We start from the raw sequence: 25,128 nt of genomic DNA, 5'->3' as shown, positions 1-25,128 counted from the left end.
AATGCCAGACATTTCAGACTCTTTAAGACTAAAGTCAGAGTGCTTCCTTTTTAGCAATACAGCTTTCTAGGGTTTTGTTGTTTGGTTTTGGTTTTGTTTTTTTAAACACAAACCTCTGTGAGGTATGGGTCAGTTTTCCAACACAATGTGCACATTTAAAACAATTCTGTCCCAACAGTTTAATGACATGGATATACTGCAGAACCTGGAGGAGGCATAGGAAATCAATTCACTACAGGAATCCAAGGATAAGTGGAGACTTGCAGATTTGTTGCAAACTCAAGTCTTTTCTTTAAAGAATGTATGCTACTTGGAAATGAACATAAATCTACTCCTGAACATTTATGTGATAATTATACAAAATGTCAATCAACCCTCAGCCCCCCCCTTAAGATGCAAGTCTCCTAGATTCCCAAAGACATCGACTAGAATAACTTCTCCAAGGGCAACATGGAACAGTTAGAATAGGTTCTGGCTCTGAACTGCCTCTGAAAGGACCACCACTGATTATAGAGGGAGAGTACAGAGACCAGCTTTCTAATCTGGGCACCCAAAGCGTAGGTATTTAAAGTACGTGGTGTAAATGCTTCCTCTGAATAGCCACAGAGGAACTAGTACAACATAGCTTCTGCACTGTGGATTCACATTCTAGCAAACTGCGCTCTACTAGGAAATCCTCAACAAGGCTTCTGCATCACACCATAATAAAAATAAAGCAACAAATGCTGTAAGCTTACGTTGTCTTAAAGTGTCATTACTAGCTGTGGGGCCTTGCCCAAGTTAAGTCCAGCTGGAAAATGCGGTAGTTAAAAAAAAAAAATTAAGCATGTTTTTCAATAAAATAAATCACCAGCAATTTTGTAGACTGGGCCAATTAGAATTGCTGGTGATTTCAATTAAATTGGAAACATAGAGCTGAATTATCCGCCTTGTGCAGAACATTATACTTGGGCAGAACGGGACATCAGATGCTGTCAAACCTAATTTTTCCTGTCTCTTAAACTGGAGACAGTGACTAGCACTCATACTTCAACAAGAAATTTGTGGCATGGAACCAAGGTCCCAGCTCTGGAACAAAACTGAATTCTCTGAGTAAATGAGAAGAAGAAACTAAAAAAAAAAAAAACCAACCTCACAACAACAAAAAAAACCCCAACCAAAACACAAAACATGCTATAGAAATGGCGGTAATTTTAAAAAGTTACTTTAAAATCATTTTAATTTTACTTGTCATGCAACATGAGATGGTTACAGAGTTTAGCTGATAGTGCCCTCTTAAGCTAAAGAATATTCTTGACTTAAAACAGATAATAATAAAGTAGATGTTCAAATGGAGATTTACATTCTTTAGGAACTGTTGGGAAATAAACAGTGGACGTAAGAATATAGTATTTTTTCAGTATAAAGGAGATCTACGCTTCAAGTGAATTGAGCACTGTCATGAATAGCAGTTGAACTACATGCATGACAAATGATCATCAAATAATTTGCCTTCTACCTGTGTGATTACATTTTGATAATTTCCTACCATACAACACTTATCCAAAGATACTCATGTACGTTTTCATCACTGAAGAAACACTATAAACAAGTGAAGTTAGTCAGGGTGATAATTCAGTACTTCATATACTTCAGTACTAATTTAAGCATTAAACATACATATTCACCATCATACATCTCCCACCATCATACAATTGATTTACATTTCAGTGAAACAGAGTTTTCAGCATTCCTGTAAACATTCCAGGTGTACTTGCCAACTTTTAAAGCAAAGGCTGATGCCTGATAAAGAGTATGTTGGTTTTGCTCCATACGTAGAACCTCGTACACATAAATCACTTAAAGCAGAGAAAGAGGTATTTCCCTTCTAATCTACTTCTCCTCCTTTGTTCCCTTTATTTCCCAGTTAGATCAGACTCTCTTTAGCAGCTGTAGCATAAAGAATGAATAAAAATAGAGTACATAAGCCTATGATTGAAATGCATTGTAAGAAACGCATGATAAAATTTGATCAGCATCCATGCTTGTTGGCACTTGCTGTCAGTTCAATTTTTACCCTGTGATGTCATGTGAGGTCACATTTCTGCAGTGCCAAACAATGGCACAGAAATGTCTCATTTAAATTACAATGGTCTGTCTTTCACCCCAAAAAGATTCGAGTGCATGCTCACGCATTTCAAATTTTGCTTTGTAGGACTTAATGGACAGATATTAGCTGCACTGTACTGTACATGTACTGCACTGTACTGGGTTAAAAGCTGCTTTTATTCAGAAGTGTCCTGTGCAATCTGGCACATGGGATCAAGGTTTATTTGTCTGACACAAAGCCCAGTGAAAGCATTCAGAATATTATTTTTATAATTGACTGAAGTTTAGTTACTACATGCCAAGATACAGTGTGAGGAGGAAATAATTAAAGAGAGACCTAAAATGGCCTTTAAAAGTATATACAGGATAAGATAAAGAAGGTAGGGATTGATTTTTCCCATACAAGGTGAAGAAAATGTAATTTAAATCTTAATAAACCTTCTGTGAGAGCCAGACTATTGAACAGGCTGCTTGGATCGTTGTGTATTCACTTTCACTAGAAAGCTTCGAAACAAGATTAAACATTTGTTAAGGAGTGACGGGAAAAAAGCATTCCGCTCCAATGGACACAAGTTGGCAAGTACATGAATTTATTGCTATAAAAATCAGACAATATAAATATTTGCAAAACCCAGGAAAAATTGTCATACATACACATACACAAATAATATCCAACAAAAATAAAAGCACTGATGGAATGGGTGACACGCAGTGCAGGGCCCCAGGTATCATTCTAGCTTATTCAGTGCATTTTTGTTAAGCTAGCCACTATTGCTTGAATCAATGGAGTGATTCAAGAACCCAAAGATAAATTTGGTTAATTTAGAAGAAAAAAAAGTTTAAAAAAAAGGGAAGGAAAAAAAAAAGAGAGCCGTTTTGACGGAGATCCAGAACATGTGCTTTCAGCTTCTAGTCCAGCTTTTACAGGGCTATTTCATTCTTTAAAGCAGACTTGAAAAACAGCACAAGAGGCTTTCCCACAATTTAGCAAACAATTCACTGTTAATGTTCTTTTTCATGTGAAAGAAATGGTTTGAATTATAGTACACCAGAGAAAAGACAGTAGAGGTAGAGACTCAAAGAAGAGATAAAGGGAGGGTATAGAAGGACTTTTATCCTGGATCTGCTTCATATGTGGAGGGCTCTCTGGCTGATCAATGACCCAACAGAACTGACCAAGTCTAATGTCGCAATCATGTTACATGAGTTGAAGAGCTTCAAAATGCTAATAAGGAAACATTGATGCTAATGAAACAACTAGTTAGAGGCATGCAGGTGTGTGGTGGTGGTCACTACACCTCCCTGAGACAGGAGGGGGTACCTTCAAGGCGTCTAAAAATGCTCTGCTTCTAAAAGTAGACTTTTTTGACATAGAGAAGCCCACTGAAATCAAACACAGACAGAGTAAAGGCAAAATAACAGTGAGGGAGGATCTCAGAGATATGCACATCTAGAAAACCACAAGAAATTTTGCAATACATGAATAGACTACAGAAGAGACAGAGACAAAGAAAAGCGTCTCCAGGAAATAGTGCAATCTAAAAGAGATTTCAGTTAAACACAAGTTAAGGTGAAAAAAATCTAAGATCTGCTTTAGCAATATCAAGTTATTGAGCAGGTGGAATAGCTACATTTAGAAAAAAGCCCCAAAAGGTTAAAGCTTGCATTAGAATATCTGGATTAATAAAGGATGGGTAAAACCATACTGATAACTGTTGTGATTTTTCTGCCTGTAATTAAGAGAGGGGAAACAGAGAAATAATTCTAGTTTTAAAAGAACTCTGTTAACTGAAAAATCAAAGCAGAACATGATTCAGAGAGACCAAATCAGAATGGGCTACGTAATATTTGTTCCATATTTTCAGTAGTTTCTACTAAAAATTACAAATTTAAACAAAACCGCACATACAAGCTTTCATTCCAAAACCTTGTATTTTAATCACATCAGTGCACAGCACCAGCATCTTAACAGCAGCAAACCCAAAGAGACTGCAATGATAATGAGAAGCAATAAGGGATGTCTAATAGACTTAGAACATGAAAAGGGAATAAAGCAATCAAAAAAACAAAGCTGTGCAGTAGATTGGAAGCTAGTGGATAAGGACAGGGAGGAGACACTGTGATACACAAAGGTCTTTCAGTTGTTTAAAACACTTACCAAGAAAATCTAATGTCCTCAAAAGGGCTGCCAAAGTTTAAATGGGCATATTGCCCTACTGCAAATTATAACTATCACCACCCAGTTACTCATGAAGAAGACAGTAAGAGCAAATAATCATGAAAGGCTAGGTAAAGTAAGGATTAAAAGAGAGATAATGCCTTGCAATATTGCCAGAGAAGATTTGAGGTGAAAACTCTTAAAACATTTACAAAGACTATGAACATTGTCTCTTTCATGAAACACTGGTATCAAGAGCCATGACTTGGAAGCTGATGAAGTTAACTAATCAGTGATTAAGGCAGGCAGACCCAACTTGTCTTTTATTTAAAAATCCCATTTGTCAGTGGATACTAAGCTACAGACTTTGACTTCCAGTGAAGGAAACTGAAATATTTGCTATCCTTACAATAGTACTGAGAGTGCAGTGCAGAGGACATCACCTGAAAGCAGCAAACAACTGGAGCATCATGAATGCACACAACACTGGGAAGAGGAGGAGAATCTGCTTATTCTCCGTCATTTTGACTAAGAACAGAACAGAAAAGAAGAATTGACAAAAAGGATAAGTAGGGCTGGCCAGGGCAGCCATCTTCTCTGCTGGATGCCTGCTTTCATTAAAGGACATAGGTGAGGGACACAGTCGCTAATCAGATCAATTCAGTTCCCACTGGCCTCATGCCCAAGGCTGAGCTATCTGACTTTCTTGTTACAATCACGGAGAGTTTGACAGAACTATTCAAGAAAGAGCAATAGATCTGAACACAGGAACTCCAAAGAAGTTCATGACAAAATTTAAAGCTGTTTGAATCAGTGCCAATGCATACATCCAGCAAGTCTCTGTAAGGTTACTGAGACAATTGCATCCCTACCCGCAATCAAAACAGGCATGACTTACTCCTATACAGTTCCCTTGAACGCAAAAATATAGTCACAAAAGATCTGAAATGTTCAGCCTGCCATCACTTTTCCCTGAAGCCTGGCACTAAATGACCTTTTTATGATGACCTGGGTGCTAGCCTTTTATCTAGGCCCTGCAGTCCGAAATTAAACACTGTTCATTGGCTCTGTCCTGCTCAGACCAACACCAACCACCTCTCTTTCACCTAAATCTTCTAAGGTCTCTCGCTCAATAGAGCTAAATTCAAACAGATTCATAATGCCATCACAGGGAGTTTCAGGGAAGACTCCTAGTCCTGTCAGGATGAAGCTATACCTGCCTAAAGGCTTTGCATTAGACATCAAATAAAAAAAACAGGAAATGAGCTAAAATGTCTAAAGTCACATTCTTTCCACAAACAGCCCTTCTTCCTACAAATACAAAACGAAGCTTTCCTGGGATTTATCTCTGTTTCATCCCACAGAAGTCTGGATTAAAATCTAGCAGTTGAAAAAGCTGTTTTCCTTTTTAAGAATTGTTTTCATTCCTCTTACATGAACAGCACCACAAGAAAAGGAACTCGGAACTCCCAGCCTATTCAATGCCGCCTCCTCCTGTCACGGTGCTGATATTACAGCTTGCTACTACAGAAAGCTCAGCCTGTCATTGCGAGTGGATATAAACTGGTTTTGAGATTCCCCAGGCACTGTAAGATACTTAGCTACCTCAACTTAATTGAAATCAATACCATAGAAGTAACTAAATCCAGTGCAGTGCGAGGAAAAAAGCTACCTAATTTTCAGCTGGCCTAGAAAAGTTTGAAGTTAGGGCTTTACTTTCAGCTTGGAGTTATTCATGTGAATTTAGATATAGCACCCAGATACTTGTATTTTTCCTGCATGTGAAGCAAACACATTCTTAATAACAGATAAGCAGTGAAAATAAGTCCAACAACTATAACAAGGATCATCTTTCCTCTGCATTTTAAGTGTTATTATGGAAAAACCCCAAAGCAAATAATCCTTAAGAATTAAATTTAAAATGCAAAAGCATAAGGCAGAGAGAGCCTTTATAGAATAAGCTTTGCAGGCAACAAGCACTCACGGTTCTGGTGTATAACCTTTTGTTCAGCAAGGTGCACTTACTGTATTGGACACACCCGTACTTATTTATAAAAACGTGAGCATGCTGCCATGAAATAACCTTCCCCTATGGCTCCCTCAAAAAGGCACAGCAAGAATCTCTTTTTATAACTTTCCCTATGATTTGCCTTTATCTCCACGTATATTCAGAAAGATCTCAGGCTACCATGACAATCACAGAGATGAAGTTTACTCTAGTTGAACAAATATGTTAGCTTGGACCTTCACCCACACTAGGGCTTCCCTAGTGTGATACAAAATCCTGTCAGTTCATTTATGTATGCAAGGTGTATTATATTACACCGAAGGCACTCACCTTACCACAGATGTCATTAATAGCCACATGAACAAAGATGGATGCCTCTTCTATACCTTCCAGGTACACGTGTCGGTAACCTGAAACAGAGTGAACAAAGCTGACAAGGAGTTGAAACAGATGATAGGAAGAGCATCTTGAGACTCTCCTTTTGTAAACAGCAAAAGAAATTAACCATTTTTTTCCCTGCTCCTCCCCACAATAAGCATCCAGGCATGTGCATCACCTAGCCACACTCAGTTATCTAAGAGTCACACCACTTACAAACTTAACTGCCATTTCTTCTTGTCCCTTTTATTTTATAAAAAAGCCGCGTCTTGTTTTTTGAAGTGCCCACTATTGCCGCTGTCAATCCATGACTTACACTTGACTACATTCTCTCTTGGGGACTTACAGTCCATTATTAATACTGCAAAAATTTCAACCAAGTTCATTTTATTGAGACTAGATGTTTGTTTTCAATCTTAAACACAAACTTTTGTCTTTAATTTGAAAGAAAAGAAAAATATACACAGAAGAAGCTTTAATGTGAAAGAAGACTGAATTGAAAACAGAAATAGGAAACAGACAGAAAATGGCATTTAATAACCTGGATCCCTTCATTAGAATAGGTAACTACCTGTTCTATATTAAACTATTACTGATAGTAATAAGACCAATCAGAACTCTGGTGTCTTTCAAAAACTGGAGGAAAAAGCAGTATGAGATAACAGGAGTAAAGATTCTGTATGGTAGTCTTCCAAGCCCACAATATTTAGCCATCCTGCTTAACAATCTTACCCATTTTTTAAAAATCTAGTCCCATAGAGTTAATTGATTTAGTCTTCATCCTCGTATAAGTCAGTAGTGGACCAAGGTAGAGAACTCAGGGTCCAAACTCCCAGTCTCTTGTTCTAACTAGAAATTTCTGCAGCAGACACATGCACGCACATTAATCCAGCATTTGCAGCTTCAGTTATCACAGAAAAAAGTCCTAGCCAACTGATTTGGGATTTCACCATTTCCGTCTTACCTGGCATCATACTGCTGAAAGCTATTGTTCTCTGTCCAATAAAATCACGCCCAATGGGATCATGATCCCACACAAGGAACCGAATCAGTGCAATCTCTGGCATGTGTACTGTGAACACCAACGTTTCCTCCCACATTGGGTTAAAACCTCGGAATGAAGGAATCAGCTTTTAGATATTTCGTTCACAAGATGCAAGAAGAAAGAAGACTGCCTACATAAGGAATGCCTAAACTCCAATGTCATTCTAGTTTTCCTAATAGTTTGATCATTGTTCTTGGAAAATCCAGTACTCCCACTCACTTCAGCAGGAGACACAACAGCACAAGAATTTGCGAGAAACAGAGTTGGATCTTACTTAAATTTGGCCCTGCTTTCAGCAGGTGCTTGGACAACCTGACTTTCTTTTGACCACAGCAAGCTCAAAATACCCTTCTCTCATACACAATGAGAAGTCAGACTAATTACTTGTTTTACACCAAGACCTTCACAACATTATACCAACTCTGTCGAACAATTCAAGACCCAAGTCTGATTAACATCAAGAATGCTTAAATCAATTTTTCAGTGCTTTGCCATAATAGGCACCAAATCTCATCTACTCGTATCTTTATGAACAAAACTTGCCTGAAAGAGGATGTTTCAGCCATAAAAAACCTAAAAACCACAAAATCTTACCATTATCATCAACTACTCTAGTTTGTTCTTTGAAGCAATCAACAGGTAAGCCTATAACTTCTACTTCAACAAATGGATCTATGATCTGGAAAACAGAAAGTAACAAATATTGAAAAGAAAGAGTGACAAAGATGAAATTCAAGCACATGGCTTTTACAATGTGGGCATTGTATGTTACTGTTTTAATAATTATTAGTCCTGAGCCTTTCTGTAACGGATTGCTGATGAGAGATCTCTGGCTAAGTCATCTAAAAGCATAATTTAGAATAATCATGTTGTAGGCATTTGTGATCATTTCTCTGTTCTATTCTATTTCTTTGTTCTAAAATGAACTTTAAACACTGGTCTGCATATGAATGTTTTCTAATTTAGTGGATATTTGAGTAAAAGCTTTAAAATATATTCAAAACAGACATTATGATAAACATGTTCTAAAGCAGCAACATTAAAAAAATCCCAACAAGAATAATCTGTTAAAAGTCTCAGTGTCATCATGGCACAATGGACAAGGCAATGGTCAAAACAAATGGGAGATACGAGTTCTACCTCTGGCTGATTGGCAAACATCTCCTAGTACTACCTTCCATTTCTGGAAGAAAGTCTGCTTAGAATATAAACTTGAAAAACTAGAGCATGTCTTGTAGAAGGTTGCTGTAATTACCTAAGACTAGGAAGCCTTTGACTCTGTTGAGACCTTTTTTAATTAAATGTGAACTTCAGCTGAATTACAAGTTCCCTGAAGGCAACAGTGGGAAGGACATTCTGGGGATCATAGAGGACAACCATCCTGGCATAGAGTCTTTACATTCTACTAGGTAGCCACAGAGATATTCCTGTAATTGGCCTGAACCTCTACAGTTTTTAATTAGCGTACCAGTATCTCGTGCCCTCTGAAAGGATGACAAGTTTTGACAGAGTTGAGTCTCAGAGTGACACCTATATCCCTGTTCACCAGGAGTGGGAAAAGGCAGGTAGCTTTAAAAGATTAATCTGTTCCAGCCTGTGATGTGGCTCATATAAAAACCTATGCTGGATCCATTCAATTAGACGTAATTTGAAACAGCAACCTGATACTCAAATCCATCATCCATCTCCCAGTAAGTAAGTAACGCTGAAGACAAGAGTACCTATAATCAACTACTAGATTTTTTGAAAGCTTGTTACTGCTTTCAGATACCAAGAATGTAAACAGCCAATGTGATCTCAGCAAGAATGAAGAATCTTTTTGATGCTTAGGAGAACACAAATGTTCCTTGTGCCCATGTCCCTATAGAATACTTTACCACTAAAAAAAAATCAGATGTATTATATCTGCTTTTTGTTACTCTTTGAAAGACACCTCATTCTCAGTAGGAAAGACTACACAGTGTATTTGTCAAACATCTTACCCTGTTTGCCTAGCTCTATTCTACAAAAATCTTTTTCATAACATAGAGTGATCAGCACAATAAAGGTCTGATTTTTCTCCAGTATAATTATACGCAAAGGAAACATATAAAATGAAACACAGAATTTTAAACACCAGCTAACTTTACTGTAGCTTTCAACAGGGCTTTTATTTCTGAGGGTAGCCTTATGTAGTGTAGACACCTGACTTAGCTCAGACACTGACAGCAATCAAATCTGGGAGCACAGGAAATTGGGTAGGATGAGCCAGCCTACAGGTGCTTGGCTGGAGGTTAAACTAACCCTTGCTCAGGGTTAAGCTAACTGCAAGTTTGGTATATGGACAGACTGGGTGCAGACTGTTTCTTGAGATTATTTAGGCATTTTATCTTAACAGTGTTAATTTTCCTATATATTGTTGACTCCTGACATGGGGAGTAAGTGCGTAAGTTTTGCAGGTACTTTTAATCACTTAAAAGACGACTGTTTGCAGTTGTAGGGAACTGGATTCATGGGCTCAGGCAGTTTTCTTCCAAGGTTATGTTCTGCGTGAGCTAATTCCCCTACTGTTCAGGATAAAATGGAATTCCAACAGATTATTCTTCACCTTCTGAAATATGAGTGCAATCTGAATTAGGACAAATTCCATGCTGTTGTATATGTGGTATTAATAAAAATAGAAATAAATGGAAGTGGAAATAAATGAATTAAAACACAGATAGGTTCACTAAACCCTCAGTATGACTCTGCTGTGGTTTTTTAGGGAAGTTTACCTGGTTTGATGTAGTCACCTAAAGAGTTCTGTGGAGAAAGAGTATTTAGAAGCTGATTGCAACATTCATATAAAATTCAAGCATGTAAGAACTCATTTGAGAGGTTTGATTCTAACTGCAAAAGGCTAAAAGGAAATTTTAATTCTGACAAAACTTCATCCTAGCATTCATTAAAGACTAATATTTAATAAAGTCATGTGGACGACATTGCGACACCAACAAACAGCACAAGAAATGAAGAAGAAAGCCTCTTTAAAAAGTTGCCAAGAGGTTGCAAATCTGGCTCCTTTTAGTCTGGTATTTCATTAAGTGAAGTTGCCAGGGGCTTTATAAAACAAATAAGGGAGCACCAAAAAAATAAAATAAAGTAAAAATTTAAAAAATATCACACAACAGAAGCCAAAATGAAGGACAGAAAGAAAACATGTAATCATACTGTGCTAAATGGAGGACTGGGAGCAGATTCACGCAAGCAGCAGGAAGGACTCCCAAGTAACCCCGCTTGCCTTGCCTGACAAGCTCAACAGTTTTCTACATTTATTTTTTTTAAGAGACAAACTGACTTGGCTTGATTTGCAAGGGTGTTTTGGAGGAAGGAGGATGTTTAGAGTACTATGGTGAGTAGAAACTCATCATGATGAGCTTATTGGCCCTTTTTTGCTTCTCCTGGAGACACTGTATTGACAATTGGAGGGAAAACAATCAAACCATGGCTGTGATGCTTAGAAGCGAAGAAAACCACCTAAAGATCTAGGATGCTAACGATCTAATTCATTCATGTTCTATGTCTCCTGACAGATAACTGCAGGAAGTTAAATCCTCATCCTTAGCCCAGCCAATATGGAAATAAACCTTCTCCAATACACAAGAACGATCACCAATTGTCCCATACCTCTCCTCTGTCTCCCAACATGGAATCACGTGGTTTTGGGAGTTGTTGACCACTGATAATTCTTAGAACCAGCTGTTTCTTCAATTGACCAGGCAGTGGGTCTTCAGAATTTGGATTAAAGACACCTGTAAGAATGAGAAGTCACATAATGTGAAAGAATTGCAATTTTGGGGATGACTTTAGTTATAGATACCTTCTGGCTTATTTGCTTCTAGCATCAGAAATGCATTTTTAAACAAACTATTCTCATGCAATAAGTGATCCACTTATTTTTGCTCGTTTTTCTTACCTTGACACATGCAGTTTGGTTTGAGGACATAGCCACAATTCCCATTGGCACTAAATTTGGCCCGGTTCAGTTGCAGCATCCTCCCCTCTGACTGGTAGTTTAGTGCAACTATTTAAAAAAAAAAAAAAAAAAAGGTGTTATTACTCACTGAGTATGTTAACAACATTCTTGTTTGTAGAACCAAGTTAAAGGAAGGACACCTAAATACATTTTCACATCTGAGTTCTTGGATGCAAAAACTCAAATGTTTTATGAAAAAGAATTCTCTTATATAACATACATCACAGCTTCAGGGAGAGAAGCTCTCCAAAAGAGTCTGAACTCTGAAGTCCTCTGGCATTTGAGAAGTTCATTTATTTCCTTTTATCAGACAGCTGCTTGCATGTTAAGACACGCGTTTGAGGTAATCTATCTAGGTAACAACATAGTAACAAGGACAACTCAATTGTCAGTAAGTTGGATGAGCAGAGAACTCAGAGTATTATAAGGAGTGCTTCTGGAACTCCTGTTAAAACATCCCTCCCTAAATAAAACAAAAATAAACAATTTTTTTTCTGCTCACCAAGTTGGCAGCCAGCATTCCAGAATGGCTGGGGATTGTAGTTGCTAGAGTCCACACGATAAGAAGACGGGTAGATGCGGGACAACTGATGCTGGTTGAAACGAAGATACTGTGCTGGCTTTTGCTGTAGTATCTGGTGGGCTTTTGTTTCACTGAAAGATGAAACCTGCCAGCTGGAAGAGACTACGAAGAAGAGAGGAGGAGATCAGAGGTAATCTCCTTATTTGTTTATTTATTATCTAGATAAAGCATTCAAAACTACATAGCACTAGTTCCTTATAACTATCAAGCATCATTCGAATACATCCCACTCAGAGGGAACTATGCTTTTCTTATATTACAGCAAAATCATTGTGCTTAGTGGAGGAGTTATGGCTGGGAAAATTAAGCTGAATATAATGAATTACCTGAATCTTCATTAAGAAGTTTAAAAAAACTGTCTAAGATTTTTTGAATTTGCTCAAGGAAAGTATGTTTTCTGGGAAGCAATTCTCTCTTTCTGACACTTTTAACTAAAACTTGATTCCTGACAAAATAAGATGCAGAAAACTTAGAAAGAGGACTGAAATATTCTAGAAATTTAATGCTGATATTTCATCAGATTTGACTTAAAAATCTAAACTTTAAGCTTGAAATGCTGTTCAGACGATTCTGCCCAAGAGCATAACTAAGTCCTCTGTTATTTCCCAGGATGTAAGTATTGTGTAGCAGCTTTTATACAAGCTAGCAAAGACTACATGTGTACTACTTACTACCTGTAGTAACTTTTTCTCCTTTATGGAAGCTGTCACACAACTCTAGACTCACTTTGTGGATTCTGAATGGCAAGTGGTCAGCTACTTCAAAATAGTATAGCTTTATTGTGTGCAGCTCTTCTGCTAAAATCTTTTCAGGGTGGGGGAGAAACAAACAGAAAACCAGCTTTTAATAAGAAGATATGTAAGAACATAAACATTTCAATTTCTTTGTATAGCAATTATTTTCAGCAGACTTCTAGTTCAACCTACTTTCAGTTTCAACATCATGGATGCCAACAGACTTTGTGTATTTCACCAGGTCAGAGAGTGCCCTGGACAGCTTCATTGTTTTCTTCTGTCGGTTTATCCTAGAAAGATAAAACAAATTAATTTCCCATTAATTAAGGGGTAAATTTTATCTTTCATATGTAAAAATAAGTCAGGATAAAGAAATATAAGAAGGTTTTCTTCCACCAAGGAGGTACTTCATAGTTTTATACCACATAGAGCTTCATTGTCAAAGCACAGAAGTTGTGGAACCAACGGCATGGAAGTACACAGAACAAGTCAGTCCTGTACTTATGTGTTAATGGCAGACATAAGTATTCACCTACTAAGATCTGGTGGGGAGGACTCTAAATTGCTTTGACCAAAGGGTGGAGTATCTATTCACATATATATTTACTTCTCAAGTGCTAACAAAACCACTTTTTAAATCTCCAAGAAATAGTAAGAAAGTAATGCTCTGATCCTCCTCATTTGCTTCAGGTTATCACTAACAGCATATCTGCTAACCTCCCAAAGAAAGCTCCAAAGTATCCTAGAGAACTGCTTGATCTGATTTCTTACTTTTAAAGCCTGAAGCTTAAACAACCATTCTGCAAAGGATCTTTGATATCAGGATTTTTGAAGAGGCAATTTCAAAAGAAAAAATCAAAACCATCACCTGCACATTGATGTAACTTCATCTGGCAAATTATAAAACAATAAAAAAAATCAGCTGGGGACCTGATACACTGCAAATCCATCTTAATGGATTCACTGGGCCACCAGTCAAATGGCCTATATGTCAGCTGGATGAGATGGTAAGAGCTCAAAACACATACAAGGTCCACTGTACTTTGCTAATTAGCCTGAATGGCACCAAGAGATCATTCTGATGGTCTTGTGGCAGACATCGGATCTACCCTTATACCAGATTCCTGTCACGTGCCTGCAGCCTTCAACAAATTGGCTCCTAGACCTGAAGCATAGCTGTTTAGTGGGTACATTTATGTAGGTATCTTTTTTAGAAACAAAATTGCCAAATCACTTGTTAACAAACCTGCTGTAATGTACAGAGCTCCTGGCTAAATTTCCTTGAGAATCTGAATCATCTTCACCCTCTTCCAGACTTGTTGCCTTTTTCAATTTGCTTCCTTTTTTCTGTGCCACAAGGAAATAAAACCATAATGTCACAACCGTCTGATCAACGTTTGAGCAGCTGGATACAATTCTGCTTTGTTATGCCAATGAGTATGTTACTTACAGAAAATGGGAAATGACAGCTTTTGTAATACTCAGTATTGCAGAGCGACATGCATGCACATGGGGAAGACTCAGCCCAAGGTCAGAGCCTTTTTATAAAGGAATCGCAAATCCTCAGATAAAAGGTGCAAATGAATTTCTATGTTTTTCAGATTTTAGACTTTGATGTAAATTGAAACTATCTGTTATGCACAATTATAACCAGTTATCCAGCCTATCTATTCAGTGAACAGTGTGACAGCAAGCCTCTGCCAGACAATACAGTTATGATATTCCACTCCACCACTGTGTGCAAAGAAAAAACCTACCCAAGAATACAATATTTAGTGCAGACCTAATCTACCGAGTGGCTCACCTTGCGTTTAGAAAAACTGCCCATCAATGACCGGCTGTGCCTTTTATTGGTACTGAAGTCTTCCCCAGATTCCACATCATCCTCAAGTTTATTCTAAAGCAACCAAGCAGAAAGAATAATGTAGCAGACCAAAGAGAGTGCTACAGACTGCATATCTGAACATCATCAGAAATAGTTTGGGAAGCAATCCTCCCTAAAGTGTCAACAGAACTGGACCAGACCAACGCAGACTTTTTTTTTTTTTAAACACAAGCTGAGTACAAGACCTTGTATCCCGGCAGTAATTGCCATCCTTTTTGTCCACAGGAACTTTCAGAGAAGACAGAAATCACACCAATACCTAGCCCCAATTTTATTTTCATACAGGCAAAGTTTGAATGCCCCCATACCACATACATTCGTTGACACCAGACTGGTTTGTAGCTTAATATTTGAAAAGCATAGTTTAACAGGACTTATTTCTGCCAATTACACAGTTTTGCTAGGATACTCCATGGCAAGAAGGAAACAAAATTCTCGTAATCCCTAAAAATGTATATACTTCATTGGTGCCACTGTTTTTTAATATGACCTTACAGTTTCATTGTTTCCTAGACTAATAAAACACAGGCTATTCTGGTTAACACCTATGCAAAAGGATTCTTGAAATCTTGGCCTTGTAGTAGATTTTACAAGAATAACTGTCTGATACATTATGTAAATCATTAGGCTTAAAAGTACATACAGAACTCATGCCATAGAAAGTTTTGGGAAGCTGAATTTTAGTTCTCATCTAGTTTTAATCCCTAGTTAGTACACCTGCTTATTATTGGCAGATCTCCGATGTTTTCCATTTGCATGCAACAATCTTCCTACGCTTTTTGTGGCTGTTTACAAATTCTAAAATAACAATGCCTCAAGTTCCTGAAGTGTAGTCTGTGGGCTGAGTACATTTTTATAAATAAGCATTAGTATAAAATTAAGATACACATGTAAATGCATAGAATATAAAGAACTGAGGAAAAAGCGCCCAACTTTCATATGCACTTGTTATAATGGAAAATAAAATTCTTTCTGTTGAAAAGTCATTTCATGTGTACATTTCATGCTCCAATTGCTGTGTGATCAAGAAAAAAAGCTTTGCATATCTGACAGTGATGTTCACCTGGCATCATCATTAACTGAATGAATTCAGCTATGAATCCGAAGTCAATAATATATGGTTTATTCAGTAAGCTAATAAAACACAACCGATGGAAATGCTAAACACCTCTTTCTCTGAAGTCACTGGAGAAAGTAATTGTATTTTGAAGAAAGAAGTGGTTAGCATTTCAGTTTATATTTTGAAAGACTGCCATATTTCATTATTCATCTGCAGTAACAGACTATGCCTCTGCATCAAGTGTGAATAATAAAAACAGCTAAAATTAAAATCTCATTATCGGCAAATTAAAAAGAAACTTCTGCTAAATGGGCATAAATGCGAAAAGTATTCTTCCTTATAATATAGCTGTTATATAAGGAACCTGATGTATTAATAAGATGTCATGACAAAATATTACAAAAAATATTACAGCAGAAGAGAATGTGTTTTCTTATGTATTGAAATAGCCAAATACGTGGTGGTCAGGGCAGTCATCCAAGAATGGAAAACAAAGCTTTTAAAATCCCAGTTCCACCTAAGTCTGACTGGGGACATGAACCTGGATCTCCCACATCCCAAGTGAACATTTTGGCTATCTGGTTATTCTTCAGTTGTGTTATCCTAGTTAACCCAGACAGGAGACAGGGACCTAATGGCAAATAGATCTGCAAAATTCATCGTGTGACTCACACTATCTTGTTTTAAGGGAAGTGCTGAGCATTCTTTAGTTTCATTAGTACTATGATAGCTGCAGACACATCAGGTAAATTGAGCTATCTTTACTGGGGAGTCTCAAAACAGATTTAAAAGCCCAACTTTAGACATCTACCTTTGAAAGAACAAGCATTATTGTTATGAAATAATAGTACTTTGTAGCTACAGAGACAAACAAAACAACAATTAGGTCTAGAGGAAAGTGAAGTATAATAAAACATGTTCACCTTCTTATTATCTGATTTTAGACCAGCCTTTCCTGATGATGGTAGAGTGGTAACTGTAAAATTGTTTGGATCTTCACAGTCACGGATTTTGGATTCTTTTATCAGTGAGTCAAGTTTTTTCTTTGCTATATTCTCCACTCTTTTCCTATTAGTAGATGCCTACAAACAAACCAGAATCATTAAACCAGGTAGTGATGAAAAAAGTCTTAGTAATTCCAGCCAGGATTAATGCAAACTAAAATGTTGTGTGAAAGAAAAAAAAAAAACAAACCCAAAAAACCAAACAAACAAAAAAAGAAGTTCTTCATTTGCATAATGTGAAGCAGTTACCTGCAGCTTGGTATCAGACTTAACGTAAGGTATGGAAGCATACGAGGCCCTGAAGTAGATGTTAGATCTAAAGTGTAAACATTGTCTGAAGTAATGAGAGAGTAAAACTGATTAAAACAGTTCCAGTTAAACCAAGGCTGACTGTTAGCAGAGCTATTCAGCTGTAATGTCTATTACAAGCCAAGGATGTGCTAACATAGAAATAGTTATTACTGAGATGACCCCCCCATACTGAACTGGATTAACATATGCTATGTTTTGCAGTACATATTTAGTAAAAAATCTGATCTATTCCATTGTGCTGTCCAATAAGCCATTCTTCACGGAAATTTAATAGTAATGGATACATGTGGAAACTCTGCGTAAACGGTACTTCCCTCACACATCGGGGCTGATGGACAGCATTCATATGCTATGCCAAGGTTGACTCTACAGTTACAATAGATGCAAGATTCTACTGGATGGAATGGGGGAAGCTTAGAATCTTGATTTAAGCAGCTCAAGGGCAAAATGTAAGAGAACTCCTGTTCCCTCCTTCTGTGTACATCATAGCCCATGGGAGGAAGTGGGGGAAACAAAAACAGAAATCCAGAGTTTTCTTTTTCATCCATGAGGGATAAACTCACAATCCCAGGTCTTTTAAGAGGTGACAGATTGTGTTTTCTCAGTAGGCCTTAAGAATTCCCAGTTAAATTTGTCATGAAACAAGCTATGATTTTCTGACCCCTTCAAAATTTGGCTCGGAAAGCAAAACAGATGTAGCAAATCTCAGATTTAAAGCATCAGTAAACCTCACAGCAAAGTGAACGTTAGTACCAAAGACAATGAGGTCAGCAAAGCAATGCCTTCTGAGCCTTTAGTGAGAATAATACACCCAGCCATAACACATTACTACCTAATTTTATTATGAAAGATGACACTTTAAGAAAAGTGTCATCTTTGACATTCTGGCATTCATCTGGCATTCATTTCTCCATCCATTTAATGGAAGAAAAATAAACATTATTTGATATATCTTCATAAATAGCGTGTGTGTGGGCTAAGTTGAAAAGAATCATGGCAAAAGTAATTTCTAGCAATGAGAGATCTGCTAACATTTCTGCTTGTTCAAGCATCTGGATTAGGATCCTCTTGAAACAAACCATCTTTAAGTCTAGAAATTATCTGGAGATCTTGCAAAAATCAGGATCTTAAGCACCACAGTGCCCCTGATTTCATCAGGGTTGTCAAATCACCTGCCTTGTTTCCTTTGGATATTGGAAACAGTCTGCCATGCCTGGGATAGCGACAAAAGAACTAGAAAACTTAGGAAAACAAGCTGAGTGAACTTTGTTGATCACAGTGAAGTTTCAAAGTCAAGAAATCTCCAATTCTCATTTTATTCAGTTTGCGTAGTTCTAGTTTCCCTGTACAGTCAACTACATAGGTAGCTCCTAAGTGGGTTGTAAAAGCTTTTGGTTTGGCTTTCAACTCATTTTTTCCCTGTTCAGAATGGTCATGCCTTGATACCAGGCCTGATCTTATACAGGCGAAAGCCTGCTGGACTGAGCTGTATCACCACTGGCTGTACCATACCTTCCACTTTGAAAAGATGCATCACATAACACGAAAGCGTCAAAAACCATGAAGTATTAAAACATCACAGATGTCAGCTTTAAAATATTGAACAGTGATATGCTAAAACACAATAATTTTTAAAAAACCAAACAAATTATTTTTCCCGTTTGGTAGACTTATTCATAAAGAAGTTTCTCTTTCAGTTTTAGATGAACAGGATCAAATCCATAATACAAAATGAGGAAATAGCCTGAGGGAGAGGACTGAAAATGCAATCTCTCTCCAAGGCAATCTAGTTTATGTTATTAAATGGCTTTGCTGTGTATTTTATATTGTTTCTGTAAGATGCAATGTCACTTGCCAGAAGATTAAAGTGACAAAAAAAATTAACTTTTAAAAAGGATGAAGAAATAAGGGATTTTCAGATTCAAGCAAGCAGAGATTAAAATATTCTCCCTTTTTAACACCTCCTTACAGTAAAAATCAACTAAACCCAGCATTCAGCAAACCAAAGGGATGCTCTGTAACAATGACCACAATTTGACATAAGTAGAATTTTTGTTTTCTTTTTTGCATTTGAGGAGAACAACACTATGATGCAATAAAGAATCATGAGATATTACTATCTAAAATATTAAAAGATACAAAATTCCAAACTTGAAACATAACCACTAGAACTGGTGCTCCCTAGTATGCACTTTTGTCAAATCTGTTCCCATGAAGGTTTAGAACCTAAAAGACTTGCGATGAATCCCAAAGATTAGACCACATCCACATTCCAGAGAACTCATACAAAGTTTCTTCTCACTGGGATGGGAAAACTTAACATACATTTACATTCAAATGGTCACTTAACTTACATCTCCATTCATTAATTTACAGTCATCATCAATCTCATCAGCGCTGTCCTCATCAGAAACTTCACCTTCCTCTGCATCATCACTGATGTTGGCTGGAAGTTTCTTACCCTAGAAGATAAAATGATTACACAGGCAGGTTAGCATGCAGCTCTTGCTATCATACATTTAAAAAAAAAAAAAAAAAAAAAAAAAGAAAAATTATTCAAAGCATGCAACTAGGTTCTTATTGATTGAGAAGACATTTGTTCAGAACCTTAATTAAGAACCTTTCAGAACCAGGTTCTTAAAGATTGCTTTTTGTAAAATGATTGAAGTGATAAGTGATAACCAGGCAGAAATCATAATCGTCACAAACAAAAAGAGGGATGGAATGAATGAAACAGGTTTTTACCTTAACTAGTATCTTTCCTTTAAGACTTGCTGGTGAAGGGAGCTTGGTAGAATCATCATTGTGCACAGAAGACAGATCCAGTTTGTCTCCCAGAATTTCAGTAAGATACTGAGCCATCTTCTTCTGCTGAATGACACTGCAATGGTTCTCAATTGACAAGATAACAGGGTACCTGGCAGAGACATAAGCAAGTATCATCAACTGCAAATATAGTTTTTATAGCATTAAGGGGATAAGGGTTATTACTGTCTGAGCCATTCCTGTAACAGGCATCACGACCAATGAAATCCACAGGGGTTAGATAAATCAGTGTGGGCACAGGACTGATACCCCACGACTCACTCCAAACTGAATGGTTCATTGTTGACAGCCACAGGACAATTAAACTTCTGCAATCTGATTTGATGCGGCTTTTTCCAGAGCACACTCTTCACCTTCCTACACTACTCAGTCCTGACCTCCACTTCCTATCAGAGAGATTCTAGCAAGCCACGGCAAGAAATAGCCAGTGCCTTCAACTCTCCTCTCCAATCGGTGCTTCAGCCCTTTTGTACTCTCACAGGTAAAAGTAAATAAAGGTTTCAAGAGTGTTAGTTCTTCCGTGAAAACTTTTCTAGCTAGCAACAGAGCAGTGTCATACAAACCAGACTGCACATAAAGCCTCTTTGACAAAGACAGTAAGTTTTATTTCTAGATTTTCTTTTATTGTTGATTCTCCAGGCTGAGGCCAACAAATAACAATGCCTGGTTGTTTGAAAGGCATCAAGGTAAGGTTTGTGAAACATTGATTCCAGTGTGTTTGGTGCCATATAAAAGCACACTGAAGATGGATTTCTGTTTAGAGATGATGCATTTTTAGGATGAGCACAAAACCCAGTATACAGTGGAGTTTTGCAGGGCTGAATTATGAGGGATTAATTAATTAAAAACTAATTATGAATAAAAAGATGTCTATCCTGACACCGGCCTTCATCACTGGCTCCTCATCACGAAAAATTAGGCTTTCGGCCAGCCAGTGCCTGCAGGACAAAACTTTCCCATTTGATGACTATAGTTAAATTCCTAGCTTTGCCTGAAGCAGTTCCTTAGCTGAATTTGCAGCCTACCAACAGCTATGCCTCCAGCCTATCCTGGGAAAGAAAACACCTGCAAGTCTAAACTACGTTTCATTCAGTACCAAACTCTGAGCATCAATACTTATCAAGAAAAACAACCACTGCAAATAAGTTGTAACGCGGTCCCAGTTAACCTTTCTGTAAAGCCGTTAAGAATTGCAGCAATTTCAGAAGCTTTGCTATATATTCTGCTGGCCAGCTCTCCTTTGCTTTATTTACCACGTCTTCAGGCAAACTCCAAAAATTTCAGGCTGACAATAAGTTTACCTAGGCTGAAATTACAGTGCAAGTTTACCTCTATTAACGAAGGCAGACGGACTGCTTTGGAGAAGCTACTGGAAAATTTTTACAGAGATAAATTAATTTATCTTAAAAAAAAAAAAGATAGGTTGACACACACATTTTTGATCTCAGGAGGAGGTCAGTAATGCCAAGGTACATGAAACTTCCCTTTGTATAATTGTCTGATTTCCTGAGCAATGTACAGGTAGGGAAAATAACCTACTTCTCTTGAACAGTTTGCTTTCTCCACAATTGGGCTACTGTCTCTTTGCATTCCTTTGCTGCCTGACTTGCTTCCTATCCCTGGAGCAACCAAGTGCTTGGCATCACTGGAGTACATATCCAGAGATATGTGCTTAAACTGTCAGCTATTCACTAAAAACATTCACTGTCAAAACACGTTGATCCTCTTGTCTTCTACAAATGGGATAAAGACAGCCCCACAACTATGTACAGAATGCCCCTACTCAGTCAGTTTTGCCTTGTTATTTCTTTCTGAAGGCTTTCTCCCCACAGAAAATAACTCAGAATTCTGTCTGGCATATGCAGAAACAGGTTAGATTTTCACTGACTGCCTTTACAAGGATGCCTGGGAACACACCAGTTTATAGCCCTGAAACTCAAAAGTTGGCAGACTGTATACATACTCATTCTTGATAAAGGCATATTTGTTGATAGTTTCAATCACATCTTTGAAGAGAATTTTGGAAGTCAAAGTGTATCCATGGTGGACAATTGGTTCACCGTCCGGCCCATCCCAGCAGTCAACTGTAGAATAGAAACAATGACACCCATCAGACAAGTAACATCTGGGGCCCCCATCTGTGGAACCTATGAGACCCTGCAATTCCCTTCAGCAACCCAGCCAGGCATGTACCCAACACAACAGGGTATGGGTTCATTCCCACCCTTCATCTGTATCTCCCTCCTCACTGTGCTGAACGTCCTTCCTCTGACGAAACTTCCTGGCCTTGACATTCTACTGCGTACAGACGACTGTTCCCATTGTTTGGGAAAGCCCCAAGCAAAAAAGATCTCCTTTAACAAGTGCTGAGGAGTATTATGACAGGAAGAGAGATGACGTAGCATAACATCACTTTCATTATACTACTGCTAAACCTGAAAACAAAAGTAGAGAATCTTAGCCAAGCTTCTCACACCACAAGCAAAGCCAAGACATAGGCATCTCCAGCGCTCCTTGGATTTCGCCTAACCTTATACTTGTTTACAATCATATTTCCATGAAATGTTTTACTCCTCTGAAGCACCCACTGGCATGTCCACAATCTGACCTGAGCAAACCATAATATTGGCCTTCTGAAAAATTGTGAAAACACTTTGATGGCCAGGATATTAAAGCTGATTACGAAACAGGTACTGTCTCAGAAAGGCACTACAAACATCAGAAGGGATTTCACGTAAAGGCTTCCTGGTCACTGCAGAGACTGTCAATATTTCACATAATAGAACCCTACTTCTTTTACCAGAAATATCAGCTTTCCTCTTATGTATAGCAGGAACTCTGCCATATTTGCCAGTGTGGTTGCCATACACTTGGCTAGAAAGTATATATGCCAATATATTCTACTGAATGTTAGTATCTTCTCTACAAAAATATTTTTAGAATTTTTTTTCCTCAGTACCAACGACACTACTCTTCGAATGTTTGCCTTATTTCCATGCTCAAGAAATTTATCCATTATATGGCAACATGATTTTGTTGTTCTTTGTGAAGGGAAGACATAATTTTACTAGGCTTTTTCCTCTACCCAATTACCATGTCTTCTGCAGAAGTCATGAGTCTTTCTTTACTGAGGAGAAACAACACTACGGAACCTACTGATGATTCCTTTTTGATCTTTACCTTCCACGCAACGACAGCCAGATTGTAGCACCCATGCATACATGTCGACCCTAGACTGGGACATCAGTTGATCTCCCATGAGGTAGGTATTATGTGAAGAGGTAATGAAATAGTGACTCAAAGGATAATTCATGTCCTGATTCACTTGGTAGTGTTCTGGGTTGAATATGTCCCCTGATGGACTCCGCATGTAATTGGTGAAACCTGCAAACAAACAATACTATAAATAATACAGTTTTGTCCTTTTTGTTGCTGTAGCCTTCCTAAAACCAGCATAAAAATGCATCCTTACGTTCACCAACACATTCATGAACATGTAAGAAAGATAAATAAATAAATAACACCACTATATCCCAACTGTCATAATGACCAATTGCAATTATTGCTTTCAAGAAATTTTTAGTTTCTTTGTACATTTCCCTGCTCTGCCTTCCCTGAAAAAATACATCTACTTAACCCAACCTGACATTTTAGGCTTATAATTTTTATCAAAAGACTCTGCTGGGACATTAAGTCACATAGCATATAAAAGCCTCCAGAGATCTGCGGTCATATCCTGGCATTGCTCCTCAGTGAAATGAGTTGAAAGATTGTATTGTACTGCCTAGAGATAGTTTCCAGTGGCCCAAAACAGTTTGAAGCAAGGGAGATACTCTCCCCTCCTCTATTTCCTCTGAAAATACCAGAATAATGTCAACACACATTGGCTTGTACAAGCAACAGTCTCTAATTTTGATGTGACACCGCATGCATAAACACTCATGTGGATGGGAGAGATCTGCAGTATTGCATTACTGTCACTTTATGAGACTGAAGTTCACTTTACTACTTCAGACTTGACACCAAAACATTGATTATCTGTAGCACTTTCAGTGAGGCTACCAGAAGAATTTATTTTCCAAAGTAGTGGGATGCTTGCAAATCATGGAGACTACATCACCTGGACAATTTCTGTATTGCAATCATCACTCTTGTTCAGAAACCAAGTTTTAGCAAGTTATGTTTTTTATCTTTGTATGAAATAGCTGTATATTTTTGTTCACATATACACAGACACTTTCACAAGACAGATTAACATTAAAAACTGTAACTTCCATTTCAAGTCTCCCCAAAATTCTTTTCATTCACCACCAATGAAAGACGAAGATTTCCATTCCATCCTGGCTTAACAGATGCTGACAGCGATGATGCCTTTATTCAAAAGGTCTCTGCTTCAAGACTTATAATTCTCCTGACATTTCACTCATTATTCCATAAATAAAACAGTACCCATATAAAAATCCTGCCAAACTTCCAAATGTCTTAACGCACTTCTCTGAGCGTGACAGACTGGTGCTTTGTTTCACTAAAGCTACACACGGCAAAATAACTCCAGTCTTCAAAATCAGTCTCAGAATACCGGTCTACAGAACACAGAGAAATTGAACTTGAATAGAATTTAAGGTAAAATGTCACCTTTGTGATGGTTCTTATAGGCTTTACATTTTGTATTGATGAAAGTTTTATTAAAGGAAAAGAGCTGATAAATACAAATAGCAGCCAAAACTTTTTGAACAATACACTAGGAAACAGTGCTAGGGAACCTCAGTCTAGCCTAATATTTGAGTCTCTTGAGGCACATGTCATGATCAACTAGCAAACCAGTAATACAGCTAGAGTAAAACCAAAAGACTAACCAAGTCAGAGCAGAGAGCATGAAAAATTGATAGGGCACAGTGTATGTCAGCAAACCTACAGCTAATGAGTCTTGGCAAATTAATCATTTCTTCTTACTACAAACCAATCAAGCTGCTACAGGATTAATTCCACACACCATCGTTAGGGCAGCCTCTGAAACACCACTATTGTTTGCTTTAAGCACTTGTTAAAATAT

At 37.7% G+C, this 25,128-nt stretch overlaps 1 protein-coding gene across 5 annotated transcripts in view; it reads right to left on the bottom strand.

Annotated features, from left to right (window-relative positions):
- PLCH2 (phospholipase C eta 2) overlaps nt 1-25,128 on the bottom strand; it is a 128,460-nt gene that overhangs the window by 8,180 nt on the left and 95,152 nt on the right. For all 5 annotated transcript variants that reach the window (XM_072884282.1, XM_072884287.1, XM_072884285.1 and 2 more), the window contains exons 12-25: nt 23,256-23,459; nt 22,039-22,159; nt 19,995-20,166; nt 19,604-19,711; nt 16,857-17,015; nt 14,793-14,885; nt 14,235-14,335; nt 13,181-13,278; nt 12,174-12,356; nt 11,612-11,719; nt 11,323-11,447; nt 8,272-8,356; nt 7,597-7,743; nt 6,585-6,664 (exon numbers count right to left, since the gene is read on the bottom strand). In XM_072884282.1, the coding sequence (XP_072740383.1) occupies nt 6,585-6,664; nt 7,597-7,743; nt 8,272-8,356; nt 11,323-11,447; nt 11,612-11,719; nt 12,174-12,356; nt 13,181-13,278; nt 14,235-14,335; nt 14,793-14,885; nt 16,857-17,015; nt 19,604-19,711; nt 19,995-20,166; nt 22,039-22,159; nt 23,256-23,459 (1,784 nt within the window). The remainder of the gene's footprint in view (nt 1-6,584; nt 6,665-7,596; nt 7,744-8,271; nt 8,357-11,322; nt 11,448-11,611; nt 11,720-12,173; nt 12,357-13,180; nt 13,279-14,234; nt 14,336-14,792; nt 14,886-16,856; nt 17,016-19,603; nt 19,712-19,994; nt 20,167-22,038; nt 22,160-23,255; nt 23,460-25,128) is intronic.

Source organism: Ciconia boyciana, chromosome 19 (genome assembly GCF_034638445.1).
Source record: "Ciconia boyciana chromosome 19, ASM3463844v1, whole genome shotgun sequence".
Classification (NCBI taxonomy): Eukaryota; Metazoa; Chordata; class Aves; order Ciconiiformes; family Ciconiidae; genus Ciconia; species Ciconia boyciana.
The sequence above is the reverse complement of the archived record's forward strand: the minus strand, read 5'-3'. Positions and strand labels throughout refer to the sequence as shown.